Raw genomic sequence first — 25,750 nt, 5'->3', positions numbered from 1 at the left:
AATCCTAAATATTTTAACTATTTACTAAATATCACCAATGAAGTATATCATATAATTCTGTAGAAATAGAGTAAGAATTTCAGAGGAACTACAAGGAATTTGCTTTGGTTAACGGTGCTAAACAGACAACATGTAACAGGCATTACATAAATTAAAAGTGGAATCAGGGTGATCATGGTTGGCCGTGCAAAATGGCAAGTTGTGCAAAGTAGAGCAATGGAGGGGTTGGGACTGTGTAAATCAAGAAATTAACAACAGTTTTGCTAAATATGTCCACCTTGCTCCTCATGGACTGTTAAAGTTTTATATTTTTAGGGGGCCATATGTGGTAATTCAGATGAAAGGTGTAAAAATGGTTGAAATATTACCTAAGAAAAATGAAATAACTGCCGAAAATTCAATGCACAGAAATAGGCAAGAAATACACTGAAGCGATGCAGAAATCAACCCACATCAACAGCAGTGGCTATAGAATAGCTGAATATCTGGAAAAAACAACTTGAACCATGAAGAAGTGACAACAACTAATGAATTGATCTGAAATTACATTCAATTTTAAATTAAATTAATTTCAAATGATTCTTAAAGCAGTTGAACACTTTGCCACATTGAAACATTTGTGAAAAGATCATGTATCTTTTTGCATTGACAGCCACAATCACCTGATTTTTTTACGTCAAGTCAGATTTTATCTATATAGCGCTAAATCACAGTTGTCCCATTACACTTCTGCACCACACACTTTAAAATGAGGAAGAGAAGGTTTAATACTGTATGTCCTTTTGGTTGCTCGTCCCATTTGTCTCCAACAGAGTGTTTTATAGTGTTCTGAAAGGGTGGTTAGTTTTATTATCCATTTCCACCAAACGGCTGCTGCTGTGACCTTTGGTGACTGTAAATAGAACCGTGTCACTCTGACTTCTCCATTGTCAGGCAGTAAACACAGACTTCCCTCTCCCTACCGTCAAGCTCCAAGAGTTGATCAGTAGCAAGTTTTCAGATCAGGGATCTGTTCCGCCATGACTTTGCAAAATGGATATGAGGAATGTGGGGTAAAGGTCAGAGGTCAACTCAGCAGGAAGGCCCTCCTGCTCTAATTACTCCTGCCTGCGATGGTTGAAGCTGCACGATGGTTTCACCCCCTGATGGGTCTGGAGGGTTAGGCACAGTGAAGTATCACATGTTGGATTAAAGTTAGACTTTGAAAAACCTCCTGCAGTCATGTGCTCCTGCCTGTGGGGGTGCCTCTCCCTGTGACGCCTGCACAAGCTGCATTTTTATATCTTATAATTGGTATTTACTGATTCTTGAATCTCTAATCAATAAAAGTTCTAAAGAATTCCTTTGACCTCATAAAACATGACCGTAAATCCATTGCATTTTTTTTTTTATTTGCTTGTTAATTCGGCTTAGTGGAACCTGAAAATGCTTTGTCTTTGACCTTGAAGAAATAAAAAGGTCCAAAATGTGGAATAACTATTTGTGTAAATCGCACAACAACAAGCCCACCAGAAATTTCAAAGTTGCTATGGAACCATTGAATTAGCACATGTGTAGCTCGTGATGACTGTTTTTTGTACATTTTTCAAATAAGTATGTCATGCCAACCCTGCCATTGTTGCAAACAATAAATGTTAAATGATAGAAGAAATGATGATTTACTTATCCACGCCAGTGTTGTGTTGGGATCTACTGGAGAGCATGATGAGTAATTACAGCGACTGGCGTCATTTGATTTTTGCCTGTTTTCATATGACGTCACTCTGCCAAAGCATAAGATGAAGTATACTTTTTTCAAAACAAAAAAGCCTCTGCGTTGCAAAAGGTCAAAGGTATTACAAGGTTCACTTGAAATATATCCAGGATTAGGAGGCTTCCTGCCTTTACTCTGCCAAGACTGGAGACGCCTGTTATCCAGGTTGTACGGCTTCTCTTCACAGAAGTTACACATGTGGAATATTATGGGGAGGTGGGGGTGGGGGTGTCATCAATAATCCGCCTAACTCCTCTCCAGAAAGGTAAATCATGCCATTCAGTGAATAATGAAAGCAAAGCCACAGTCTTTTTGGCCACAAATATAGGGATGAAAATTCTTCCAGATGCAATACTAGCTTAATCTTACTAGATTGATTGTGTTTGGTAATAAATACTTTTTTGATGAAATATGTCATGGCTCTGTAGTGTTTGTCTGAGAATAGTTCTAATAAAAAAGGCGTGAATTTTTTAATGCGACTAACCTTTTAGATATTATTTCGTTGTTCTGAAAATTGTGCCCAAGACAAGCAGCAGAAAATGACAAAAAAAAAACTGTTAGAAGTTACTTATTTTCTATATTGATGCAGACGTGTCTGCATAATCGGTATTTATCTGCAGTATATATATAGTATATAAAAAATAGTTGTTTCAAAGGCACTTCTTAAAGCAGAAACATTAATTTTTCCCGACTCATCCGACTATTGTTCTATGGAAATATGTAAAGCTGTCACGCAATCACGCAATGCACAATGGTCAGTGGTCTGACCCTTGTATCTTTGTATTTGTGTATTTGTGTGTGGGTGTGTGTTAGTTGTGTGAAGGTGATGTCACTCACTATTAGTTCTGCAAGTTATATAAGATTCCGAGTGAAATTAAATTCAAGCTGGTTTGACGAAGACAGATTAAAAACTAGGTGCGAAAACCGAGAGGAGGGATCCAAACTATAAACCCTCATTCTTTCACATTCGGGTCTTGGTGTTACAGTTTAACAGTGCAACCGGAAGACCACGATTATTCCCTCATTTCCACTTCAAAATAAAAGCACTACTAGGTGTGAGATTCAGCATCACTACATTCTCCCTTTGCCATTTTATTATTTTCATTCTTACAAATGGTTTGTAACTTTATGTAGCCACTGCTGTGGGCACAGTCCAATTTAAATATACATATTAATGACTCATGATTAACATCAAATAAAATAAGTAACCTCCCTCAAAGATGGGGTGAGATGTTTGGTCATCCGGGGGGAGGAGTAGAGCCGCTGCTCCTCCGCATAGAGAGGAGCCAGATGAGGTGGCTCGGACATCTGGTCAGGATGCCTCCCGGGGGAGGTATTCCAGGCAGGTCCATCTGAGAGGAGAGCACAGGGAAGACCCAGGACACGCTGGAGAGATTATGTCTCCAAACTGGCCTGGGAACGCCTCGGGGTCCTCCCAGAGGAGCTGGACCATGTGACGGGAGAGAGGGAAGGATGGATGGATGGAAAACAATCAAATGCATAAGTGCATTCCTTATTTATTAAATTATGAATTAACAGATTATTTAGCACTAATAATAGTGCCAGTGGACGAGACATTGGTGAGGCGAGTGATGCTGTGTGGCCTAGAAACAGTTAAAATGATGAAAAGACAGGCAGCAGAGCTAGAGGTTGCAGAGATGAAGATGCTGAGGTTCTCTTTGGGAGTGATCAGGAGGGATAGGATCAAGAGTCTATCAGAAGATCAGCACATGTTAGATGTTTTGGAGAGAAGGTCAGGGAAGCCAGGCTGAGATGGTTCGGTCATGAACAGAGGAGGGATAGTGAATATATTGGTAGAAAGATGCTGGAATTGGTGTAGTGAGAGAGAATATGGAGGAAGTTGGTGTGAGAGAGGAGGATACAGAGAACAGGTTTAGATGGAGAAGGTTGATTTGCCGCTGTGGGGACTCCTGAAGGGAAAAGCCGAAAGGAGAAGAAGAAGAAGAAGAGTGCCTGTAACACAGGACATCATCCTAAGTAACTGAATTATCGTCTCATTTTCTTTTTCTCTGCAGACATCCTGTCACTGTTTGGTTATGCCAGGGCAATTCACCTATATGAATATTTGTGTTTACACATTTCCTTGATACATTTGAGAACCCATTTGTTCAGTTCCAAAATACCCTTTTACAATTTTTTACGTTTTTTAGGCATAAATCTACAAAAAAAATCTGAGCAGTTGATACATACATTTGACTTGAAAACCAATGCGGTTACGTAAACTGACAATTATGGTTATAGTGCGGTTGAGATCGTGAAAGAAAATGAATAAAGAAACAAATGAATGGATAAATAATAATAATTTAAAAAAAAACTCGACTCACACGCAGGTGCGTTTTACTTTGAAAGGGCCACCTGCGTGTAATAGCCACAGTGCGTTTTGGGCAGTGAAGTGTTAATGAGTACAGAACCTTTGCAAAGACACCGTGTGTGTGAGAGAGTGTGCGTGTGTGTGTGTGTGTGTGTGTGAGAGAGAGAGAGAGAGAGAGGGAGAGAGAGAGAGAGAGAGAGAGAGAGCCCCACTCCCCCTTACACAAACAAGCTGGCGTGGCTTCCACTCAGGCTCTACGGAGAGACAGCGTACCGCCGTCGCCCGGTCCCCGCCAGTCGCCGCTCCGTGAACCGCCGCTCCGACGGCTAGCAACCGGCTTCCCTCCTCGGCCGAGCCCGCTGCCCCTCCTCCTCCTCCTCCACCACCTTCACCACCACCACAACCCCCCGGCTGGACATGTGAGGATGTACAGGAAGATAAGAGGCAGCAAAGGTCAGCGAGCTGAGTCGCTGCTATTATCCGTCATTAAGTGACCACGAAAGCTCGGAAAACTAAAAAAAACAACCCCCCGTGTTCTCGCATGAAACCCGGCAGGAGCTGGCTCGTCGACCCGGTCCTTCCCAAAGACTCAGGATGAGGAAACCCAAAGTCATTCGAATGGTTTTCGCCTTGAGTCTGGGATGCTTCATCATGGTCATCTTTTACTTTAACAGCAGTCTGAAGCCAGGTGAGCAGAAATTTGCCTTCATCACCACAGATCCATCTCCTCCTCCTCCTTCTCCTCACACTGGCTCTTTGTGTCGGTGATTCATTTAAAGGTGCTATATGCAACTTTCACCGCGTTTCAGGCTGTAAACCACGAGGGGGCAGCAGAGAACCCTCAGATATTTGGACACACATAAAACTGATATTTTACGCTTAAAAAAATGAGCTCTTTTAGTATGTGCATACTGATCTTCAGCTTTCACAGCTATATAATCACATTTTAATGCAAAGAAATGTTTTGTTTTTCCATTCAATTGCTCTAATTGATGACACCCACTGCTGCTGCTCCTGCCATGTCTTTGACAAGATCCTTGATTTCAGTGGGACAAACCTGTCAAATGACAAAGAAAAAGGAAACAAACTCAACTTGTTTGTTGCCACATTGCTCCGTTTATGTGTCAGTCAAATGAACATTTTTTTCTCTTTTGAAAACTTGGAATCTCCCGCATTTTTTTCCCTGAAACTTTCTCTGCTGTAATATAATATTTCACCCCATTTCAGTAATGCATCGGAATACAATTCTGATTTAAAAAATAACAACAACAAAAAAAAACATATAGCTGCTTTATAGGCATTTTCTCTTAACATTATAATTAAGGCAAAGTAGTATTTGGGTCCAACAAGAAATATATAAACATGTGTTGAATGATAGAGGGCATAAAACTATGGAAAAAAGGGGCAAATATGGCATTAGTTACTGTCATGCTTGTCTCCAATGTCTCTTGCTGATGACCTTTTAATGACGAGATGTGCAGCATCCCCCCGTGTCAGTAATTCTATAGGCACCACAAAATGCTGTCTATGCTGTCTTTTAGTGTGAACTACTGACTCTGCTGTCAGGGGGTAGGTTTTTTTTGCCGTAGATAAGCTAAAAATCTCCACGTTGCCTTGAGTATAACAATAGACTATTCCCACGCGAGATTTAGATTTCTGGCTGAGATATAAAGCTGACTCCTCCTCAACTGCAATTAAGTGGATTTGGGGTTTTCATCTTGAATGCTCTCATTTATTCATAATTCTTTCTTCCTATAATGTGAAGCTATGCCACATCAAAATTACAACACTGTTGTTGCTGCCATGAGTGATTGGGTGAAAGCCCAACATAATTTTAAGGATTTGGAGAAAGGCTGGATTGGCTATTACAGTATAGCTATAAATATGTGTCCGATTATAATTGAATAGCTTATCTTGACTTTCAATCTGTATTATGGCTTAAAATGCACTGTAAAAAATTATATGAAATAATATGTAGTCAGCGCTACCTTGTTTTAAACTTACAAATGGCACCTTTTCATAGAATATGTTTCAAATTTTTGCCAAGGTTGCAAAGTGGACCTGAAGATGATTCTGCCCTGGTCAACATGTTCCTCTGCTCTTTTCACGGAAAAGCCCCTTTTTTGCTATATATTACGCAATGTAAAATCCCCAACTGAATCTAGAATGACAAATATTGAAAATAAAAGCGGAATTCCAATAACATACAAAGAAAAAATCTTCAAATGTCTGAAATATTAACCAAAGTGATCAGCAAGTCACAAGCAATTTCACTATAAACCGACTGCTCTCAAATGTCTTTTTTAATTTAAGTAAAACGTCAATGACATAATCAGTAGATTATATTCCCACCAGAGATTTTTTCAAAGCACTAGTCTCAGGGCTTGAAATGTGTATATGCTTGCTTTTTTAAATATTCCCACCCTACCCTAGAGTCAAGGAACAATCTAATTACCAAACTGATTAGCTGGTGATAAGTGTTTCCTTTGCTGGGTGGAGGAACGCTGGGAGAAGTCACAGCTGGCTGGTAGCAGGGTTGGCTCTGGCTCAGATGTGTTTCCACCTCTTCCAGGTCCACACACAATGGCCTCATTCAGACCTGTCCAGCAATATCATGGGCTAAAAAATGCTTATATAGCCCATACTGTGAGGAGAATCTTGGTTTGTAAGAGAGAGGTCAGTCAGTTCTGGAAGTGTGTGCGACATGGGGCAAGAAGTATGTAAAGAGTTATTAGGAATCTATGAAAGACTAGCCTCATGCAGAGACGAGCAGCATTCCACCCTATCAGACTACTGAAAAGAATTTGCCGAAGTGTTTTCTTTCACCACTAGTCAGTTCAGGGGCTTTAGCAATCTTTTTGCATTTAACTTTTAAAAGAAAATGAACCAGGAGTCACTGTAAATCTCTGCATGGTGAGACATTTTGTACAGTTGGGCCGTCTTTATTTATTATCAAATCGTATATCTTTTAAACTCCAAAAATCAAAAGCTCAGGAGATGAGCAATTTACACTGCTGTATTTTATTACACTTCTATAGTTTTTTCAGATTTTAAAATATTGCTAAATGGTGTGCTGCGAGTCAAACCAAAAGAAAAGCTCTTCCAGATGAAGGGAACAGGCACATGGCAAATGCTGACTAATGCACATCTCACCATGACACTGCAGCCGCTTGCTGATGCAGGAGTTTTGATAATCCTTTGCGAACACTTTGCCCTTTTTTTCCCAAAAATCTACACCTTGCAGTCTAGCATGGTCAGTCCTAATCCTGTTTTTTTTTTGATACCTGCCTCTGCACCTATGGAGACGGGTTGTTCCGCTTCCTACACATCCTTAAAGTTTTTCATTTTCAATTCTCAGGCAGTAATTGGTGCAACACAACTGCCAAAGGCAGTTGCTTTTATGATAATCAATTGGAGCTGCTCTGCTAGTGTGACAAAAAACATTTTGGGGGGTTTTATGTCTATTTTTGTCTCTTGCAAATTCTAAGAAATTGCACATCTGTAATCTTAAATTCAACACAATAATAAAATTGATTAGAAATTTAGGGTTCACAATGCCCTCTTCAAAAGCTGTCATGGTGAGTTATATATATATATTGCATCAGCATCTTTTGGGGAGCTGAACCTTGTCCAACTCGACACTGTCCTCTACAGACAAAAATATTGCCCTTGCCATACATTGCCATTGCCATACAAGGAAATGTTTTCTTTTTTGAGAACAGTCACTAGATACACTGTATTTCTTTTTGATTGCACTTCGTACTCCAAGTTCTGTGGACTAATTTAAGATAAATACATACATAAAGTTGTGCCTCCTACATTGCGAACACTGTCCATATTTAACAGTCGGTACCTTTCTTTTCCTTTTCTTCATCTCAGGCTGGAAAACTCTACTAACTTTGGTAAAATGGTTTCACTTCTTCAGACAGGCTCCATTGGTTTTAATATATTACCTTCTTCTGGCTTCATGACATTTATAGAGAACCACCTTCTGACACCTTTTCACCACTCCAAATTTTTTTTTTGTCAAAGACCACTGGAATTCCAGTTGCATTTGCTTTGCTGGCAGTTGTGGTGCCGCTATAAAATACCACAGACACATTAAATGAAGAGGAGGGAGTCAATGAGGTGCAGTGCTGTCTGGACTGAGGTGTATTATAGCACTGGCAACTTCTGGTTTGCACGTACCCTTTAACAGAAAATCCAGGTACGCAAATGTATATGTATGATTTAAGATTTTTTAGCTAGAGGGTCCTTGCATTTTAATCACAAGCACAACTTTAGCTTTGAGGAATCAGCCATTACCTCCATACCAGAGAGATAAATCTACCTCATACCTTCCTTGTCTGGGCTTGACTTGTGGTCATTGGAGTGATAAAAGGGCCGTCTCTAGAAATCCAGCTTCATTAGAACACCTGCAGTGTTCGGGGTGGAAAGCCCAGTTTCACATCATATCTCAGAGTTCCTGAAGCAATCATGCGATGTTCACGTGATTCTTAAAAGCAAAATAAAGAATCAACCTTGTACAAAACAAATACATCCTGATCATTAGAAGCACTCGGGTTCTTTTCAGTTTGGGTTATTGTGGTTATAAATGGACAAATGTGAGTTTGTACTTCGAAAACATGCAAATATATTCCCCCTTGCAAGGACCATGAGTATTTTTCTTCAGCAGGGCAGTGATGAGCTATATTTTTTTCACCGATCAAGTAAAATTTGTTCATTCTCTGAAATTCATCAAGTTGAGGCTTCTTCTTCTGCTTATGACCCAATTCTTCCTACTACTGTACTGTGAGATTATTAACATATACACTAATGGCTGAAAGTAGAAAGCACTTTAGCGCTATTTTTAGTTACTGTTTAGCAAGTAAAATGATTCAAGTGCATTTAAGAGCAAAAGAGCAAATAGCAGCAGTTCATACGCTTTAAACATTCTCAGATATGTAGCACTAATAAACAATCTTCCCTGCAGGGATCAGGGATCAAGCTTCCTACCTGGATGTTTTTTTTAGCATAACTGTTATTATATTTTGTCCCAAGGCATGTTATTGATTGTTTTTTGGAGTCCCTTAAGCCAGCTTTGTTTATTTTAAATCAAATATAACCCCTGCCCTGTTATAGAGATGGCTGTTGATTTGTATTTCTCTCATGTATAAAGGACACGTGCCGCCACGTGATGGGATACCTGGACAGTGTCTCAGGGATGCATTAAGGAAAGAATATAGTTTACCATAATTAGAAAGAAGTAAAAAAAAAAGGACAATGTGGCATCATATTTAAATAATTTAGTAGTTGATTTGAGGGTGAAACAAGCAAAAGGTTATATTTTTGCTGTTTTATAAGACATGAATAATTGTCAAATACGTTTATATATACAAATTTACAAGATTATTAAACCACTCCTAAAAATGATGACAACTTTTCTTTACATATAATGTTATTAAGAATCCTAAAAGGACCTTATTTCCAAACTAGCTTATCAAAAGCACCTCAATATAGCGTTTTCATGAAATCATTACCTCTAAAATGAGATATTCAAGCTTGTAACTTTAGCTCATACAGTTGAGATCTATTTATGACAACGCTAGGATTTATTCATGTAATTTGTAAGTTTTTTGGTTTGATTCTTAGAACCTCACCGCCCAACCCCCCACCCCACCACCACCACACAAATAGCCACAAGGCTCTCATACTCCATCTGAGGGTTTGCTCTTGTTCAAGAATCTAGCAATGTGTAATAATATGTAGGACAGGACTCAAGGAATACAAAGTTTAATGTTCAGTAAACTGCTGATTAAACATTGCAGGGAATATTTTAAAAGGATGGTTGGGACAATTAAATGTACTGTAAGTGAAGAAGATAGAGTACTAACTCTTAGAACTAGTTTGTTGCATAAAATTCAACACCAAAAGTCTATAATAATGTCATGATTGGATTCAGTATTTTTAAGGAGGTACAGTATCAACATGGGAAAATGAATTGCCAGGAATGTGAACTTGCATATATGGTTTTAGCAAAACAATTCATCTTGTTGAATTTTTTTCTTTTTTGTGAGATAAGTTGGGCCAGATGTAACCCTGCTGGCCGTCTCTTGTTTCTCCGGAGCGCCATATGCCCATTGCGTCACCTCACTGCTGCAAATGACATAAACAAGAGCTGCACTCAATCTGATTATTATCCAAGCCCTGATGCCTTCCGTCTTTATTCCCAATATTCTAGGTATCCTGCTAACAAAACCAGAACAGACATTCTCAGAACACCTGACAGTGCTTGAAGCACTTGAGATAAATGCTGGACAGCTCTCGGGAGAAGACAAGATTTTGTATATCTGCACAAAAGATTTCATTTGTATTTTATTTTTTAATCCTCTCACGGGCAGTTTGTCATTTTAACCTGACAGATGTGATCGCAAAACGTCAGAAGCAGCTTACCTCTCCACATTTCGTATTGTCATGACAATGGCAAGATAACAATGTAACAAAAGAGATGTCACGGTATGTTTTGTGTGGCGTTGTAGGTGTCAAACATGGTCATGACTCATACACTTGGATGCTGTTCACAAGGCTCACATAGATTTAACCATTTGCAAATGATCTGGAATAGTCAAAGATGTTTAAGTTTGCAACTTTCATGCATTTCCATTCATCCTCATGGTAACGTTTTGGGGGAATCATGCAAAGCCTGTATTAATTCAGGCCTATAGTTCATGATGATGATTTTTATTTTCTATTCATACATTAGAATGGCAAACCTAGAACCTATATAAAAATGCTGGTAAGTCCAAATGATTGATCGAATGATGATTTTTATTTTATTCATTTTCTGTTTCAGGCCATCACTACATTAAATTTCCATTTCTATTAAATAATTGAAGACTTTTGCAGATATGAAAATCAGAGAAAATCATGTTTTTCTTTACCTTGATTAAGAATGCACAAATATCTCTTTCAAGAACAGAATTTCGAGAAAATCAGCAACAGACTGATGTCAGAGGGTTTTGCGGGCTTTGAGGAATTTATTAAAATTTGTTTTCTCTCAGATGTCAGACTTTTACAGGGAGTAAACTTGTTACAAGTCATAAACTGCACAGATCTTTAGTTATTTTGGAGGTGTGTGTGTGTGTGTGTGTGTGTGTGTGTGTGTGTGTGTGTGTGTGTGTGTGTGTGTGTGTGTGTGTGCATGTTGCTGATGGGCAATTCCGTGTGAATATCTGCACAAACAAAATACCGGCTAGATTTTAATGAGGTTTAGCTTTCATACACATGTAGATAAACCAAACAAACACACACAGATAAATCATGTTTTTAATCAAATTGTCCTTTTGTTTAGATATTGTATTATTGAGTAAATTGTTCATGATTTTTAGGCTGTGAGATACAAAATGTTTGCTCATTTAAGGTAATTTATTGAGGATTAGAGTATTTTGGAGGTAAATTAATCTTGACTAGATGTCAGCGTGTCGTTAGTAAATAATGTAGCACAATTTTGATTAAAAAAACAATGAAAATATTTTGAAATTAAATTATTTGAATTTTCCCCACTGTGGGATGATTAAAGGAATATTCTATTCTATTCTATGAAATATATTGACAGACATATTTTAGAGATGATCTAAATAGCTCCCTCCTCTCTCTAGAGATATATGAAGGGGAAATGCTACACAAACACCCTGCCTTTACACTAACACCCTTTAAACACATACATTTGTGGCCTAAAAGGATCAGGCATTCCCTTGTACAGTCTGTCTCTCAGTAAAGCTTCTCTTTGGCTGCAGAGGCCAAGGATGGTTGAGGCAGAGGGCGGGGGGTTTTGGGTCCCGTGGGACCTAAACACAGAGGTCCGTTTATGACCCGGACAGGGGGAACACACATCGGCTTTTTCTATATTTTGCATTGGCTAAGCCCCCGTTTCTGCACGAGCTCACAGGAATGTGAAGGAGAGGAATAGACAGGGTTAAACCAACAGTACTGCTCCTTTTTAAATAGACAGGGGTCATGATTCTCTGTAGAACAGTGGTGGTGGTGGTGGTGTGTGTGTGTATGGGGGATGTCTGCAAACACCTTAAATTGTGATTGTTTGGAAATCCACCATTTCTTGTTCTGCATCATTTATTATGTAGCAACTCAGTTTCAGACATTTCAGTTATCTGCCATGATATTTTGCATTATTCTGCTATTTTTGAATTCCGGCTGGAGATTAGAGATTTTATAGAAGCCACACAAGACACCCTTTCAAGCCTGATCTCTGCTCCAGCTCTGCAGGTGTTTTATTTAGGAGCACGGAAAAGATGGCTTCGGGTCTGGTCAAGCCAACCATGTGTTCATGACTAGCGATAGTTTCCATGAGGATGTGGTCATACGATTTACAAGCGGGACTGATAAATAAATTCAGTGTAGAAACTGAGCAACTCAAAGACAGGACAAACCCTGCCTTTGGACACTGCATCTTTGACTGCATTTGAGTAAAGATGCATAACTTGGCTTTGGCAGTAAATACACTGAGTTTGAAATTCGAATATATTTGATTTATATTTCACATATGTTCAAATATTTATAACACTGGAATGTATTATCATCCATTAAACTGTTTAGAATCATTCATCAAGTGTTTGTCAGTAGACTGCCACACTGTTTACGCAAATTGCTGGTTTGTGAATTTGTGCCTGTCCAATACTTGTTTGATCATCATATGCCTCTTGGTTTCTGGAATAGACCAACATTAATCTCAAATATAAAAGAAAATCAAATTGTATAGTTTGTTTGTAGATATGAACACCAGATTATTGATAGTTTGAACCTTAAGCCATCACACCTGGTTTTTCTCATGACTGGATCGCCACAAGGTAATTATCAGTGATCAAGGTTTGACCAGGACTATTACCAAGGGATCTCTGACTTCTTGTGCAGCAGCAGGGAGTTTTTTATCACGTACACATTTGAGCAAACAAAATTTTCCAGTGATATATTACGGATCACTTAACTAAAAGCAGGATAAGACTTTGTAATTTCTTCCATGGTGTGCAGGGAGATGACCAAAGTACAAGAACTATTAAAAGGACTATTAAAAGACTATTGTAAAAGCACTTTAAAGAAAAGATGAGACCCGTTAAAGATTAGTGTCTTTATATTATATAGTTTTTAGTGGTATTTCGCGTGACTGCATCTGTTTAATCCACTTCAAGTGCTATAGCCAAAATAAAGTAGGGAAACGTGATGTTCCCCATGTTTAACCAGTTCCTGATACCGCTGCATTGTGTTGACATGCAGACTGAGTATCTGACTTTATGAGCTTCTGTCAGTGAGCCAAGTTGATCCAGGCTCTTAAATCAGAGTTCTGTTTCTTCCGGCATGGCTACATATTTCCAATGAGAACAGAAAGCCAATAAGGGACTTTTTTAAAACCAACCAAACACATAGTCTGTCAGATCAAGACCCAATGATGGCATTTTTTTTATGGCATGTGGCACAGTGGTTACAGCGCTGCTATGGTTATTAATCTTATCTCACAGCAAGAAATTGGGTGACTGGGGTGTTTCTGTGTCTGAAACATGCAGTTGGTAAATTAATGCCTCTTAAATTGTCTGTAGCTGTGAACAAGAGCATGAACAGTTGTGTGTCTATTGTCCAGTGACAGCTTGTATTGGCATGTGGTATTCCCGCCCCCCCTCCACCCGGCGACACAACAAACAAGAATAGCTTTGTAAACAATGAATGAATTTCACAAAGGCTGTTAAAGTCCAAGCATGGCATAAGAACCAAAGCAAGGCAAATACATCTTTTCAAGAATTTATCAGCAAATGATTTATGTTTGAAAAATAGAAATCATCTTGAACATTGACAAATCATGGTCCCTCATTAGTCTTTTATATTCACACTTTATGTGTTACTGCATTATTTCCCAATGGTTACTGGACTCCTAAGTGGAAGCTAATTAGGGTAAATATGTCTGCATTCACTGATATCAAGTAATGTTACCAGCGAAGGAACTCACTGGACTGCATAAAACACTTAAAAATGATTTGATGTGACATGAAAACATAGTTAATGGCATGTGAGCAGCGGTTTGATAATACTGCTGACTGACAGAATTTACAATCGTGAGGTGAGTGTGTAAAGGAGCACCAAAGCAGTTCAGACAGAGCAGGCCTCAGGCTGGTGTAATTGGTCTGCATGCTGTCAATGAAACTAACTTATGACTAATGAGATGAGACTTCAAATCTGAAATTACTGTTAAGCTGAATTGAAGATCCTATTGACAGCAGCTACTTTTCTCAGTGATTTCACCAATAATGTGATTTAAAGTGAGAACAAAATTCATTACTATAGTTGATTGAAAAACACTGAAGAATAGTTCATTAATATCAGCCACAACGTTATGAAGAGGTAAGATAAGATAACGCTTTATTGATCCCCATAGGGGAAATTCTATGAGAATTCAGTGTTCCACCCTCTGAAAACTGCTCTGCTGCTTTCTGTTGTGCAGCTGTGTTTGCAGATTCCTCTTCTGTTGACAGTCTTCATCTTCTTCTTCACAAAGAAACAGGTGTGATTTGATGAGTAGACATTCGCAATGATTGTTGGAAAACGTACCATTCACGTGGCTCTTCTAAACAACAGTTTGAGCAGGATATCATCGTCGGTGGGGTCTTGGATGTCAGCTGTTCTTTGCTTTTGAAATGCTTCCTCCACCTAATGGAAACCACATGTCGATGTAGCTTAGAGGTCCAGTGCAACATGATCACCGTCTCTTTCATATGGAATCCATACAGAGCTGAACAGAAAGCGTACAGGATTTAGTCAGTCCTTTAGGTATTTAATTCATTTTCAACAGTTATCACAAATTTAGTTTGTTTATAATTTCCTACATTTATGTTTCACTTTCTATGGATTATCTCTGAAAAACACTTCTTGCAAATGCAAATTCATATCCTTACAGTTTATTGTGAGCCATAGGGAGGCGCTGTGGTCCACACTGCAGAGCATTTGACCCCTCCATGTCCTCACCAAGACATAAATAATACATAGTTAACACCAGAGCCGTCCGCTTTTCCCCCTCCACGTTTTACATTCTTTCCCTTAGAATGACATGTTTTTACCTGCCCAGAATGTACATCTCATCAGTGCAATAATACTTGGTAAGAGAGACAGTATAAACAACATGTCAAGCAAGTAAGGCTCAACAACGAAGCCCAAATAACCCTCTTTTATTTTTCATTTTTTGTCTTTCAATATTAGGTAAGCAAATGTTACTCTACAGACCCACATGTGAAAATGTAAGAACCTTTATCTATTAAGTGTCCAACCATTCAACCATTTTTTTATTTTGGTTTTGAAATTTAGGGCTACTAATGATATGTGTTGAGATGATAAAGATGTGATCTGATACTACTGACACTGTGCTGTCTGGACTTTAAGAACCGCTCAGTCCATCATGATCAGTAGTTAAAAATATTTATTCTTGAAGAAATTGACTTGTTGTGGACTTGAATGAAATCATAAATGGTGCACAATACTTTTAGCAGGTATGACATTGGATGATTTCAGGGCCCTCAATTTCACCATTAGTGATGCAGCGTTTATGTCCAAACTCATATACTTTTTTGTGCAACATGTTGCCTTCAGGTCAGCATCTTCACCATCATTGTACACCAAAGCAGTGTAAAACGTCCTCCAGGACTCAAAAATGAGACCTGCCCAAAGTTTAGACACCGAGACCCCACATCAAAAACTCTGCAGGAATTTTATGACAATTTTATGACAATTAACACCTTTCAAACATTTACATTTTTTGATGTGTTGCAGGACTGAATGGAGTGATGGAAAACATTGGTTAATTTTGTGATAGTTGCCCAAGAAAATGTTGTTTCTGAAATGTACAGGTCAAAGTTTGCATATTATTCTTTTTTTTTTTTCTTGGTATTTTCCTTTCCCTGCAGATTGTTTGAGATGCAGGTGGCCGTGTATTCTCTGTTTTTATTTCGCTAAGCAGAGCAGCTACTGACTGTAAATTCTGATCAGATACACCTCATTGAGAACAGTTGGTTCCCCTGCTGCTGCTCTATATATTCCCACCTTGGCACTTTTTTGTTGCTCTCCCTGAACTTTTATTTTCATACTTTCTTGTAGGCAAAATCACATTAAACTTCACTTATAATTGAAAATTCATTCATTTGTTTTCTGTACCACTTATCATTCACTGAGGGTTGCGGGGGATATAGAACCTATCTCCACTCGAGCACTAACCACTGCGCCATTTTGTGGCCCTATTTGAAAATAATTATTGTGTACGTCTTTAGATAGAATTATCTTATTTTACTTTCATAGACTTATAAAACACAATTCTTCTTTGATAATGATTTCAAGCCTACTTTGTTGAAATGGTTGGATTTGCAACAAATGGATTATTAAATCCACCGGTTTTAAATCGGTATCGTCTGACCTTATTCCAAGTGTAATATGTCATCCACACTTCAGCCATGTTGAAAGACCAGATTCTCTTTTTGTCTTCGTGAAACACTAACTTCAGGTTGACCGCCAGAGGACTGAGACTGAAGCTGTGCTATCCAGAGTAAAAACTTGTCATTGTGCAAAAGAAAAATTGCCCAAGTTTGGACACACCATGGGTTCTCTTCCCAACCAGACATTTTTGGGTCTTCACGGACCACAAATTGTGACAAAAGTGACTCCGTAAATAAAGAAAATTGCATGCTGTGGCTGCCAAAGCCTTTAAACGTCCCATCATAGGAGGGAGCTCCAGTTCAAGCTGTGGTTTTACGGAAACCATTACTGTCTTTGTTGCATGCATTCTCTGTTTTTATCTTTGGTTGTCTCCACTTTCTCTGAATTTTTTTGATATTGTGACATAGTATGAATGTATCTGTAGGATAAATATGGGTATTTAAAGGGTTTTCTGCATGTGAATGGAAGTACAATCTACCAGTTGCTAAATATGTGGGGAATCAATTAGTTTATTGTTGGGTATCTAATGTGATTCTTTTCCAAATAAAAAGTGTGAGACTTATTGAAACTGACTACATAAAATGGTAATTACTTTTTTTTCCATATTGCCTAGTCTTACCCTTGAATATGTACTTTAATAGACCTTGCAAAGCACCAGTGAGTCAGTCAAGTTTACAGATGAATGTTGCTTTGTAACATTTTTAGTTTCTGCAGTTTGGTATGTATAAGCTCTGTCAGTCAAATTTCACCAGTGCTTTTATTGTATCCCCTTAGTCTCTGAGCCGCTGGGTGAAAGAAGCAGTGGGCAAAAGCCAAGGAGGAGTCCTCTGCAGACACTGTATGATGGTGACCAGGTCAGTTCAGCATAAATGCACACGTTTCGGAAAGTGTCCTCTTTGGCTCATTGATGTATTTCTCTGAAGTCAAAGCATGCAGCACTTTTAAAACATCACACTCAATTTTGAGGTGTTACTGTTGACTTCAGTCAGGCCGCTCTGGAAAGAAAAGCCAAAAGCAATAAAAGGTAGAAGTCATGAATCATTTATAACTTTAATTTAGTAATGGATGTTAAGTAGGGCATCAATTATCATATTCAGTGATTTTCCAACACTAGGATGCCATACATTGGTCTTCTGGTGGAAATAAAAACCTAGGATTTACGTAAATCGAAAATCCCTTACATTAAAGTGGAAAATTTGTTAGGGGAAAAAATCTGATGAAAATGTGGTCTTTGTCAACACACATCAACTTCTTGCCTTGCTTTGTGCCTGCAGAAGATAAACAAAGCAAAAAAAAAAAATTAACAGTCTGATTTGAAGAATCAGTGCAATATCTGGAAGTGTTTTTACGAGGTCATCCTTTTGCTTATTGCAAATCTGAAAAACAACTTTTATCCACAAGTCATATTTTATTAATACAGTGCCAAATCACAATAACATTGTGCCATGACACTCTACCTGTAGAGCAGGTCTGGACCACATTCTTTAAAATGATTAACAGAAACTCAACATTCTTCCATGTACAAGCACTTGTTGATAGTAGCAAGGAAATACCTGCCTTTCACAGGGGAGAAACCTTGGACTGATCCAGTCTCAATGTGGGCGGCCTTTTGCCTCAACCAGTAGAAAGAGGAGGTGAGCGAGAGAGAAAGAGAGAATTAAAAAGCAAAGTGTGATAGAGAAAGAGTTGTTATAAGGGTTAGGAAAGTCAGGTTACACAATGATAGACAAAACAATACATGAATAGTTTAATATTCATAAGAAATTAACAATGGTGGATGCAACAACCCTATTCGTCTGTCACGGCAAGGTGTTACATTATGGCAAAAGTTTCCAAACATTTTATTGGAGAAAACCTGAAACCAGCTAATAACTGGTGTGTGAGATGGAAATTAGTTTAGTTTAGATGTCATACTGATGAAACAATGAACTCCACTAACTAAATGATCCTCCATTACAACTAATTGAAACATTACAGCTGTTACAATAATTATTTGTTCTGCTTAAAACGCAAACAAGGTTTTATTCATTCTATTTAAATTTTTTCCTGTTTTGTCTTTAAGCTGTGATTGTGCAGCTTTATTCACAGTGACAGATGATTGAAAATTCATATACATCAACAGTTTTTGTCAAATTTCATTTTCTTATCACAGCAGGCAAGGCAACCTCACTTATACAGTATCGAAGAGCTATTACTGCATAAGTACATTAAAATAAAACCAAAACATTGGTTTAATTAAAAGTAAATTTATTAAAACAAGTATAAGACATTTTGTCTATACAATAAAAACATTAGAGCAATATGCACAGGAATGTAACAAATGTATACATTATGCGACGTTCCCTGACTTCTGGTATATTTGTATATATGTGTGTGTGTGTGTGTGTGTGTGTGTATTTGTATGTAAACTGATTTTTATTCTGCTCTGTGTTAAAATATAAGTAACGACAAATATACAGTATATGACCTCTTAAAATTGCCATTCATTTGATAGCTTTACCAACAACAAAACCTTGAACGAAAAGAATAATCCAGTGAATTCTGTGCAATTAAAGAACAATAAATAGCAACAAGGCAATAAATAAATATAAACATGTATGTTGTTATGTATATATTTATTGTGTATTTCTAAAGAATGCATGCCATCATGTTATTTAAAAGCACCATTGTAATTTTTACTCCATTCTTGCATAAGTTCATTCAAGGTTAAGTGTTTGCTGTGAGTCTTTGACCAGTTAGTTTTCAGTTAGTGCTTTTCTTCCATTGAAATGCCGTGTCTGATTGTTTTCTTCTGCCCGTTGAGAATAATTTTCACTTCGCAGTGGGAGACTTCTGGCTCCTGGTGTTTTCTGTAATGACTTTCTATCCTGCATCCTCTGACCTCCTCCCACTGCGGTAAAAATGTAGTTCAAGTTGGTTGGAAAATGAAATCGTCACGGTGAGCTTGTCCAGAAAATATTAAAGCTCAGCTTAAGGCTGAAGATTTTCTGTACCAAATAAATTCTGCTAATGACAATATTAAATGAAATTTTTGCTGCTGGTTTTGTTCTGCTCCCATAAAAAGCCTGCAGTCTTGTTAAACAACACATTGCATCACTTTACAGAAAAAAATATTGCAGTTAGTTTGGTAGGAATCAGTTCTCTGATTGTAAAGAAGTGAATTAAGGGCTTTGAAAAACAACACAGTAATATGTCTTCTAGAAACAATGTGTGGCTTCAGCGTGCAAACAGGTCCTGGTGGAATGTGTGTTCATCTCATTTTGAGCATCGAGAAGTTTCAGCAGATGTATCAGAAATCACAGATGTCAAGAAACAGCATGGTCAGAGCCATAGAGATTGAAAAAGTTGTTTGAAGCAGGGGTGTGAAATTACATTTTTACTATGTTTTATGCAGTTGGTATTATGAATGTAGTGAATGAGTACATGAAGTTAGTTGGTGTGAGAGAATGAGATGCAGAGAAGAGAATTAGATGGAGGAAGATGAGTCGCTATTGCCACCCCTGAATGAAACAGCCTAAAGGAAAAGAAGTAGTTGGAAGACAGATGTTGATTGAGTGTTACTTTGGATTAAGGATGACCTTAATTATATCCATTTTCCAAGGAGAATCTTCGAAACAGCAATGTTGGAGGCATGCTGCATATTTGTCTTTTCATCCAGATACAATGATTAACAAGCATGTTAATAAAAAAAAATGTATTTCCTTAATTTTTTCCCAACATTTTCAGCCTACATTAGGGAGCTGATAATCAGGTTCGGTAGGTCACCAGTCCATGCTAAGTTCTGACCAAATGACAAACAACTCAAGCTCTGAAGCAACAAGTCAAGCTTTTATTAAGCGGTCATACAGTGCGTCAAGAACCTAACAATGGGAAAATAGCCAATGCATGTGTAACCACAAAGGCAGAGCAACCCTCCTACTTCCACGCTGATCAGAAATCTATGATCTCAGTGATCGGACCTTAAATTTTTTTGATAAGAAAAATCCCAAATTGCCAGCAAGCTTTTGCACTGTGTGTCTGTGAATTTTACTTGTTCTTTGTGTTCCTGCGTGGGTTTTCTTTGGTTTTCTTGCACAGCCCAAAAACCTCAATGCTAAATTGTCCGTATACATGAATGAATGAGTGACTTATATAATTTTGTGTCTCTCTCTCTGATGGACTGATCCAGCGTGTGCCAAGTAGAAAACCTGTATACACAATGAATGAATCAATTTTCTAATTAATAATAAAGTATAAAGAATCCAAAAGCACAGGTGAATGTGGAAGGCTTGTCAATGTCTTTTGTCATTTTTTTGCTCTCTTTTTTGCTTCCTCTTTAAAACAAACCTTAAAATCTAGTGCTGCACATGTAGCACTAGAATTTAAGGTTTTAACAGATTTTTTTAACAGGTTTTAACAGATTATCCACTTTGACCTCTTTATGTGTAACCAGACCTAGAATGCATGCAGAGGCAGATAAAAGGCGACTCCTAGTTGTTTTCTCAAGCCATCTGTTTCTGGCCTCATTTTTAAACACAGTGTTCAAACCATCACTTGCACTTTTGCTCTGTAGTTTTGACCTCCTCCCCCTCCCCTGTAAAGGAAGACCGCGTATGTACTGTCTCCACATGAGGGGAATCCAAAGCTTGACAGATCTGAGGTCGCTAAGCTATAATCCCATCCATTACAGCTGAGAGGTCAAAAAACTGGCCTCTGGTTGTTGTCTGTCTGGGACTGCTCTGCGCTTTCATACAAACCCGATCAGGAGCAGGCAGCAAGGTAATCCCATTTTTAATCAAAAACTCATCTCAGTTGCAGCTCACTGAGGGAATACTTGAAATCCTAGGGGCTGATAAGAAAATCCAGCCCATCTCTCTGCCCCCTCTGATTTTTAATTTTTTTTCGCCTGCTTTGAAGTTGTTTCTCATGTTCAGGGAAAGTTCAGAAATCTCTGCAGAATGTTTCAGAAGAAGCCAGAATGTAGATAAATAAGAAGTAGTGTCTTATTGGCTTGGAAAGAAGTGGGGATTACAGAGGGCTTTATTCTGGACGATTTTCGAAATAGATTGTATATTATATGACGTTCATGACAGCCAATGTTACTATTCATACACAGCAGCCAGTAGTGTTCTACCAAACAAGATGTAAAATAAAAAGTCTAAAAAGCACAAAAAAAACTTGAATAGAGTGTTCTATTATAATAGAATAGTCTGAAAGTTGTGTTTAATTAAATGCCAAGAGAAAGCCCTCGGCTTTTATTGAAAAGAGCAGAGTTGCAACAGACCTCAAGATTTCTGGGCGTTTGTTCAACACACGTGGAGCCTAAACACTAAATGTTGCTTGTCCATGTTTAAGGTTGGATTGTGGGGTTTGAAGGCAAAACTGCCTCATACTGGTTGAGAAGTTTAAAATCTATCATTAAAAGCAACAGTAGCACTATATAATCTAGCCAATAAATCTGGTCTGATAACACTATGAGCCTGAGTAGTTTAATAAAGCAGAAAATGAATTTGAATTTGTAATTCTTAAGATACTTTAACTTCAATCGACGGCTATATCTTGTAATGCGCTCATCTGGCCGCTCTCCGGTCACAAGGCTCCTCAGCTCGGATTAATCACCTTTTCCACTTTCTCCGTCAGCAGCACTCTGATGGTAAAGTTTTTCTGCACACTGGAAGTAACTGCTGAATGTGACGTGGTAGCTTTAATTTTATCAGCCACTTCTCAGTCTTTTTGAATGCTTCCTGTCATTTTACACCACTAACATTTTGGACACCAACATAAACTGTCAACCTTTTGACCAATAATTCCACATGCACCCCATTAATCTTAACTTGCACAACACACCACTGACGCTGATAATCTGGGTCGAAGTTGACAAGCGATAAAACAGACTTACAACCATAAACTGCCCCAAATTTAGCCTAAATATTTGTTTTTTGTAATCTACATATTTTCAGGAAGTAACCACTGCAAAGGTAAGAGTTAAGATTTGTTTGCAGTTACATGAGAAGGAAGCTCTTCATGCCAAGAAACTAATCGGCTCCAAAAGAAATACTTTACCCTGAAACTGCTGGAGTTGTATTTCTCTATTCTGTTCAACAGGGCATTACATCATCCTGCTCTGTTAAAAAATGAAAAGACTAAGTGAAGTAACAGAAAACGCATTCGGTTGTCATTCTGAATTTGGCTTTATGGAGTACTGTACAGAAAACTTTCCTTGAATGCATCTTTTGACCCTGTGACACAGAATGGCTGACTGATAAGCGGAAAAAGCAGAGGTCTATCTTTCTTCAAAGATGATGATCACATGGCTAAAATTAGGTTTTAAAATAAACCCACAGCCATATTATTAACAGAATTGTTTATGTGAGTAATATGGCTGTGGGTTAGTAGTTTCTTTACTCTCCGCTGCTAAGCTGCTGTGAAAGATGAACACCTGGGCCTGGGGATTCCTGGCTTAATTATAACATGCAACTTTTTTACAGTGCAATGTTGATATAGCAAAAACTATTATCAGACAGGTTTGCTTATCATCTGGGAATGCACCAGAAAAAAAAAATTAACAGGCTGGCATGATGGGATCAAGATCAGTTACGAAAAATTGAGAATCAGTGCAGCCTGTCTGATGTATCCTTGACGTTCCAGTATCTGCCAGTATACACAGAGAACCACACAGTGTCAAACTGACTGTCCCGAGCTCCAACTGCTGCAGCAGTGAGCCAAGCTGAGTAAATCAAATAAGTAAATAAGCCATTTGCGTGATGTGGAGGCCAAGATGAACTTGATGACCTGTTTTATTAAGCTGCGTGGGGACAGCAGGGGAGGTTGATGATTAGGACCTCCAGAGCAGAGGTTTTACAAAACTACTTTTGTATGTAATTTCTCCCCTCTCTTGTTTCCTAATTCTTCTCTCATGGATTTGCATCCATGAGACGGTCCACTTTTCTTGGACAAAGAATGTCATGGCTAATATGTTAGTCCAACCGCATCACCGTTATAAAAGCGCTCCTCCGAGGGGCCCCATAACTCGTTTTCCAAGGCAGGAACTTTCACCGAATGGACCGAACACTTACAGATGTAAGCTCAAACTGACCCTTTTCCCCTTTATGTTTCTATCCAAATGGATCATGGAAGAACTTGACATATTTTGACATAATCCTCATCCAATCGAAATGACAAAAAAAAAAATCAATACTCATCGTTGGAAAATGCAACATCTAAAACACTGTATGCCATTTTTTGTATTCCGTCAAATGTTGGTGAAACCTTTTTTTTTCAATCACTTGTTGGATTCTCTTTTTTATGGTTCTTTTATGTTGCATATATCAGAACAACATTGAGAAAAAAATGGAGATCATCAAATCAATACATTTTTTTAAATGGCCCAGGTTGTTTACAATTAATTATCCCTAAAGTGCTTATCAGTTTAGCTTCAGGATTTGAGGTAAATAGTTCTTTCTCATAAATTCTTAACATTTCTTATGTCCTTTATTGTAGGTTGAATCTGCAGTTCAGGCGATCCATCAGGGCAGAAGGGAGCTATTAGAAGAAGCCTGTCGTTCTTACACCCGTAAACGCAGAGTTCTCATTCCAGAAGACCTGAAACATGTTATCGTGGATGACCAGCACGGCCTGCTCTACTGCTATGTGCCCAAAGTGGCCTGCACAAATTGGAAGCGGGTGCTTATGGTTCTGACCGGCGTTGCCGGATCCATCCGAAATCCGTTGGCGATACCAGCAAATGAGGCCCACGTCCCCGGGAACCTGCGCGCCTTGTCTGAGTATTCAACCTCCCAGATCAACCAGCGCTTGCGCTCCTACCTGAAGTTTGTCTTTGTGCGTGAGCCATTTGAGCGGCTGGTGTCCGCCTACCGCAACAAATTCACACGGAGTTACAATACAGCTTTCCATAAACGTTACGGCACCAAGATCGTACGGCGGCACAGGCCCAACCCGCAGCCCGAAGCCCTGGAGAGGGGTGACGATGTCTCCTTTGAGGAGTTTGTTTATTACCTTGTTGACCCGGCCACCCAGCGAGAAGAACCCTTCAATGAGCACTGGGAGCGGGTGCACTCGCTGTGCCACCCCTGCCTCATTCATTATGACGTGGTAGGTAAATATGAGACGCTGGAGCAGGACTCCCGCTACGTGCTGCAACTGGCCGGGGTGGAGGACCAGGTCAGCTTCCCCACCTCCTCCAAGAGCACCAGGACTACTGGAGATATGGCAGCACAATTCTTCCACAACATCAGCCCTTTCTACCAGAAGAAACTGTACAACCTCTTCCGCATGGATTTTCTTCTCTTTAACTACTCTGTGCCGGCATACCTCAAGTTTACATGAGGATGGAGCTACACATATGCGCAGACTTACTGTCACCTTCTGGAGCCACAAATGTTTGTTTAATGAACTGAGTATGGAAAATGTGTATTGACTTTCAACTCCATAGTAGATACATTCATGTGTACAAACATAATATCATGGTGAGGAGCCGAAGAAGATGATTAATAAGGTGTTGCCTTGGAGGGCTGTTAATGTATTACTGTAAGCAGTGCACAAGTTCATCATAGTCTGTGAATGTGTGAAATGCCATTTAAATTTTAATTTAATTTTCGTTTTTGCTGCCAATTTAAAAGTTGAATTTGCACGACATATGTAATCCTTGTACCAGGAGGAAGATAAGTTTTCAAATAGTGTTTGGACTGTGAATGTGTCATATGTGCCTTTTGATCAACAGCCTTATTTTGACCCCAGAGAACAATGACAACCTTGTACTGTGCCTGTGTCATTTTTTTTTAAATGTAGGGAGTGATTGTTATAAACTATGATAATGTCTTTATTTATTGTGTCATTTCTACTAAGACAGACAAACCAAAATATAGTTTCTCTTACAGTTTTCAAAATAAATGCATAAATAAAGGGCATATTTGTCATTGCTTGTTTTTAATGTGAGCGTTTGCAGGGGTTAGCAACTTAACTGTTCCTTAACAGATAACTTTCACACTACAACAAGAATGAATAACAAATTTTTCTCAAATTTTAAATATATTTCATCTCAAAGGTTTAAAATTGGATCCCGAGGCAGTCGTAATTCAGGAGTCTTGGTAACATGCAGTCACATTTTGAGCCATTGGGAGCCCTGAATGTTTTGGATTTAATTTAGTATATCTCTTGAAATAAATAGAGCTTGGCCATGTTTCCACAACATAAACACTTCTTACTAA

The 25,750-nt window shown here is 38.6% G+C and overlaps 1 protein-coding gene across 2 annotated transcripts; it reads left to right on the top strand.

Annotated features, from left to right (window-relative positions):
• The first annotated feature begins 4,156 nt into the window (after positions 1 to 4,156).
• Positions 4,157 to 25,628, top strand: LOC147222197 (carbohydrate sulfotransferase 11-like). Of its 2 annotated transcripts, XM_086167972.1 has the most exons (4): positions 4,157 to 4,538; positions 4,641 to 4,773; positions 17,319 to 17,398; positions 24,024 to 25,628. In XM_086167972.1, exons 2-4 carry the CDS (start codon positions 4,680 to 4,682, stop codon positions 24,867 to 24,869), a joined length of 1,020 nt encoding a protein of 339 aa, XP_086024098.1. In that variant the 5' UTR covers positions 4,157 to 4,538; positions 4,641 to 4,679; the 3' UTR covers positions 24,870 to 25,628. The 2 variants fall into 2 exon arrangements, with proteins under 2 accessions (XP_086024098.1, XP_086024097.1); XM_086167971.1 differs by having other exon boundaries at positions 4,157 to 4,773.
• Positions 25,629 to 25,750: the final 122 nt, after the last annotated feature.

Source organism: Fistularia commersonii, chromosome 21 (assembly GCF_037954325.1).
Source record: "Fistularia commersonii isolate RoL2024-O1a breed Wild chromosome 21, RoL_Fcom_v1.0, whole genome shotgun sequence".
NCBI lineage: Eukaryota > Metazoa > Chordata > Actinopteri > Syngnathiformes > Fistulariidae > Fistularia > Fistularia commersonii.
Note: the sequence above shows the minus strand (reverse complement) of the source record. Positions and strands in the feature narration are given on the sequence as shown.

What these genes read in the sequence shown, in the direction of transcription:
- LOC147222197 (XM_086167972.1), top strand. Translation starts at nt 4,680, where the DNA reads ATGAGGAAACCCAAAGTCATTCGAATGGTTTTCGCCTTGAGTCTGGGA. An exon ending in TAACAGCAGTCTGAAGCCAG is followed by an intron (nt 4,774 to 17,318) that starts GTGAGCAGAAAT and finishes GTATCCCCTTAG; the next exon opens with TCTCTGAGCCGCTGGGTGAA. An exon ending in CACTGTATGATGGTGACCAG is followed by an intron (nt 17,399 to 24,023) that starts GTCAGTTCAGCA and finishes CCTTTATTGTAG; the next exon opens with GTTGAATCTGCAGTTCAGGC.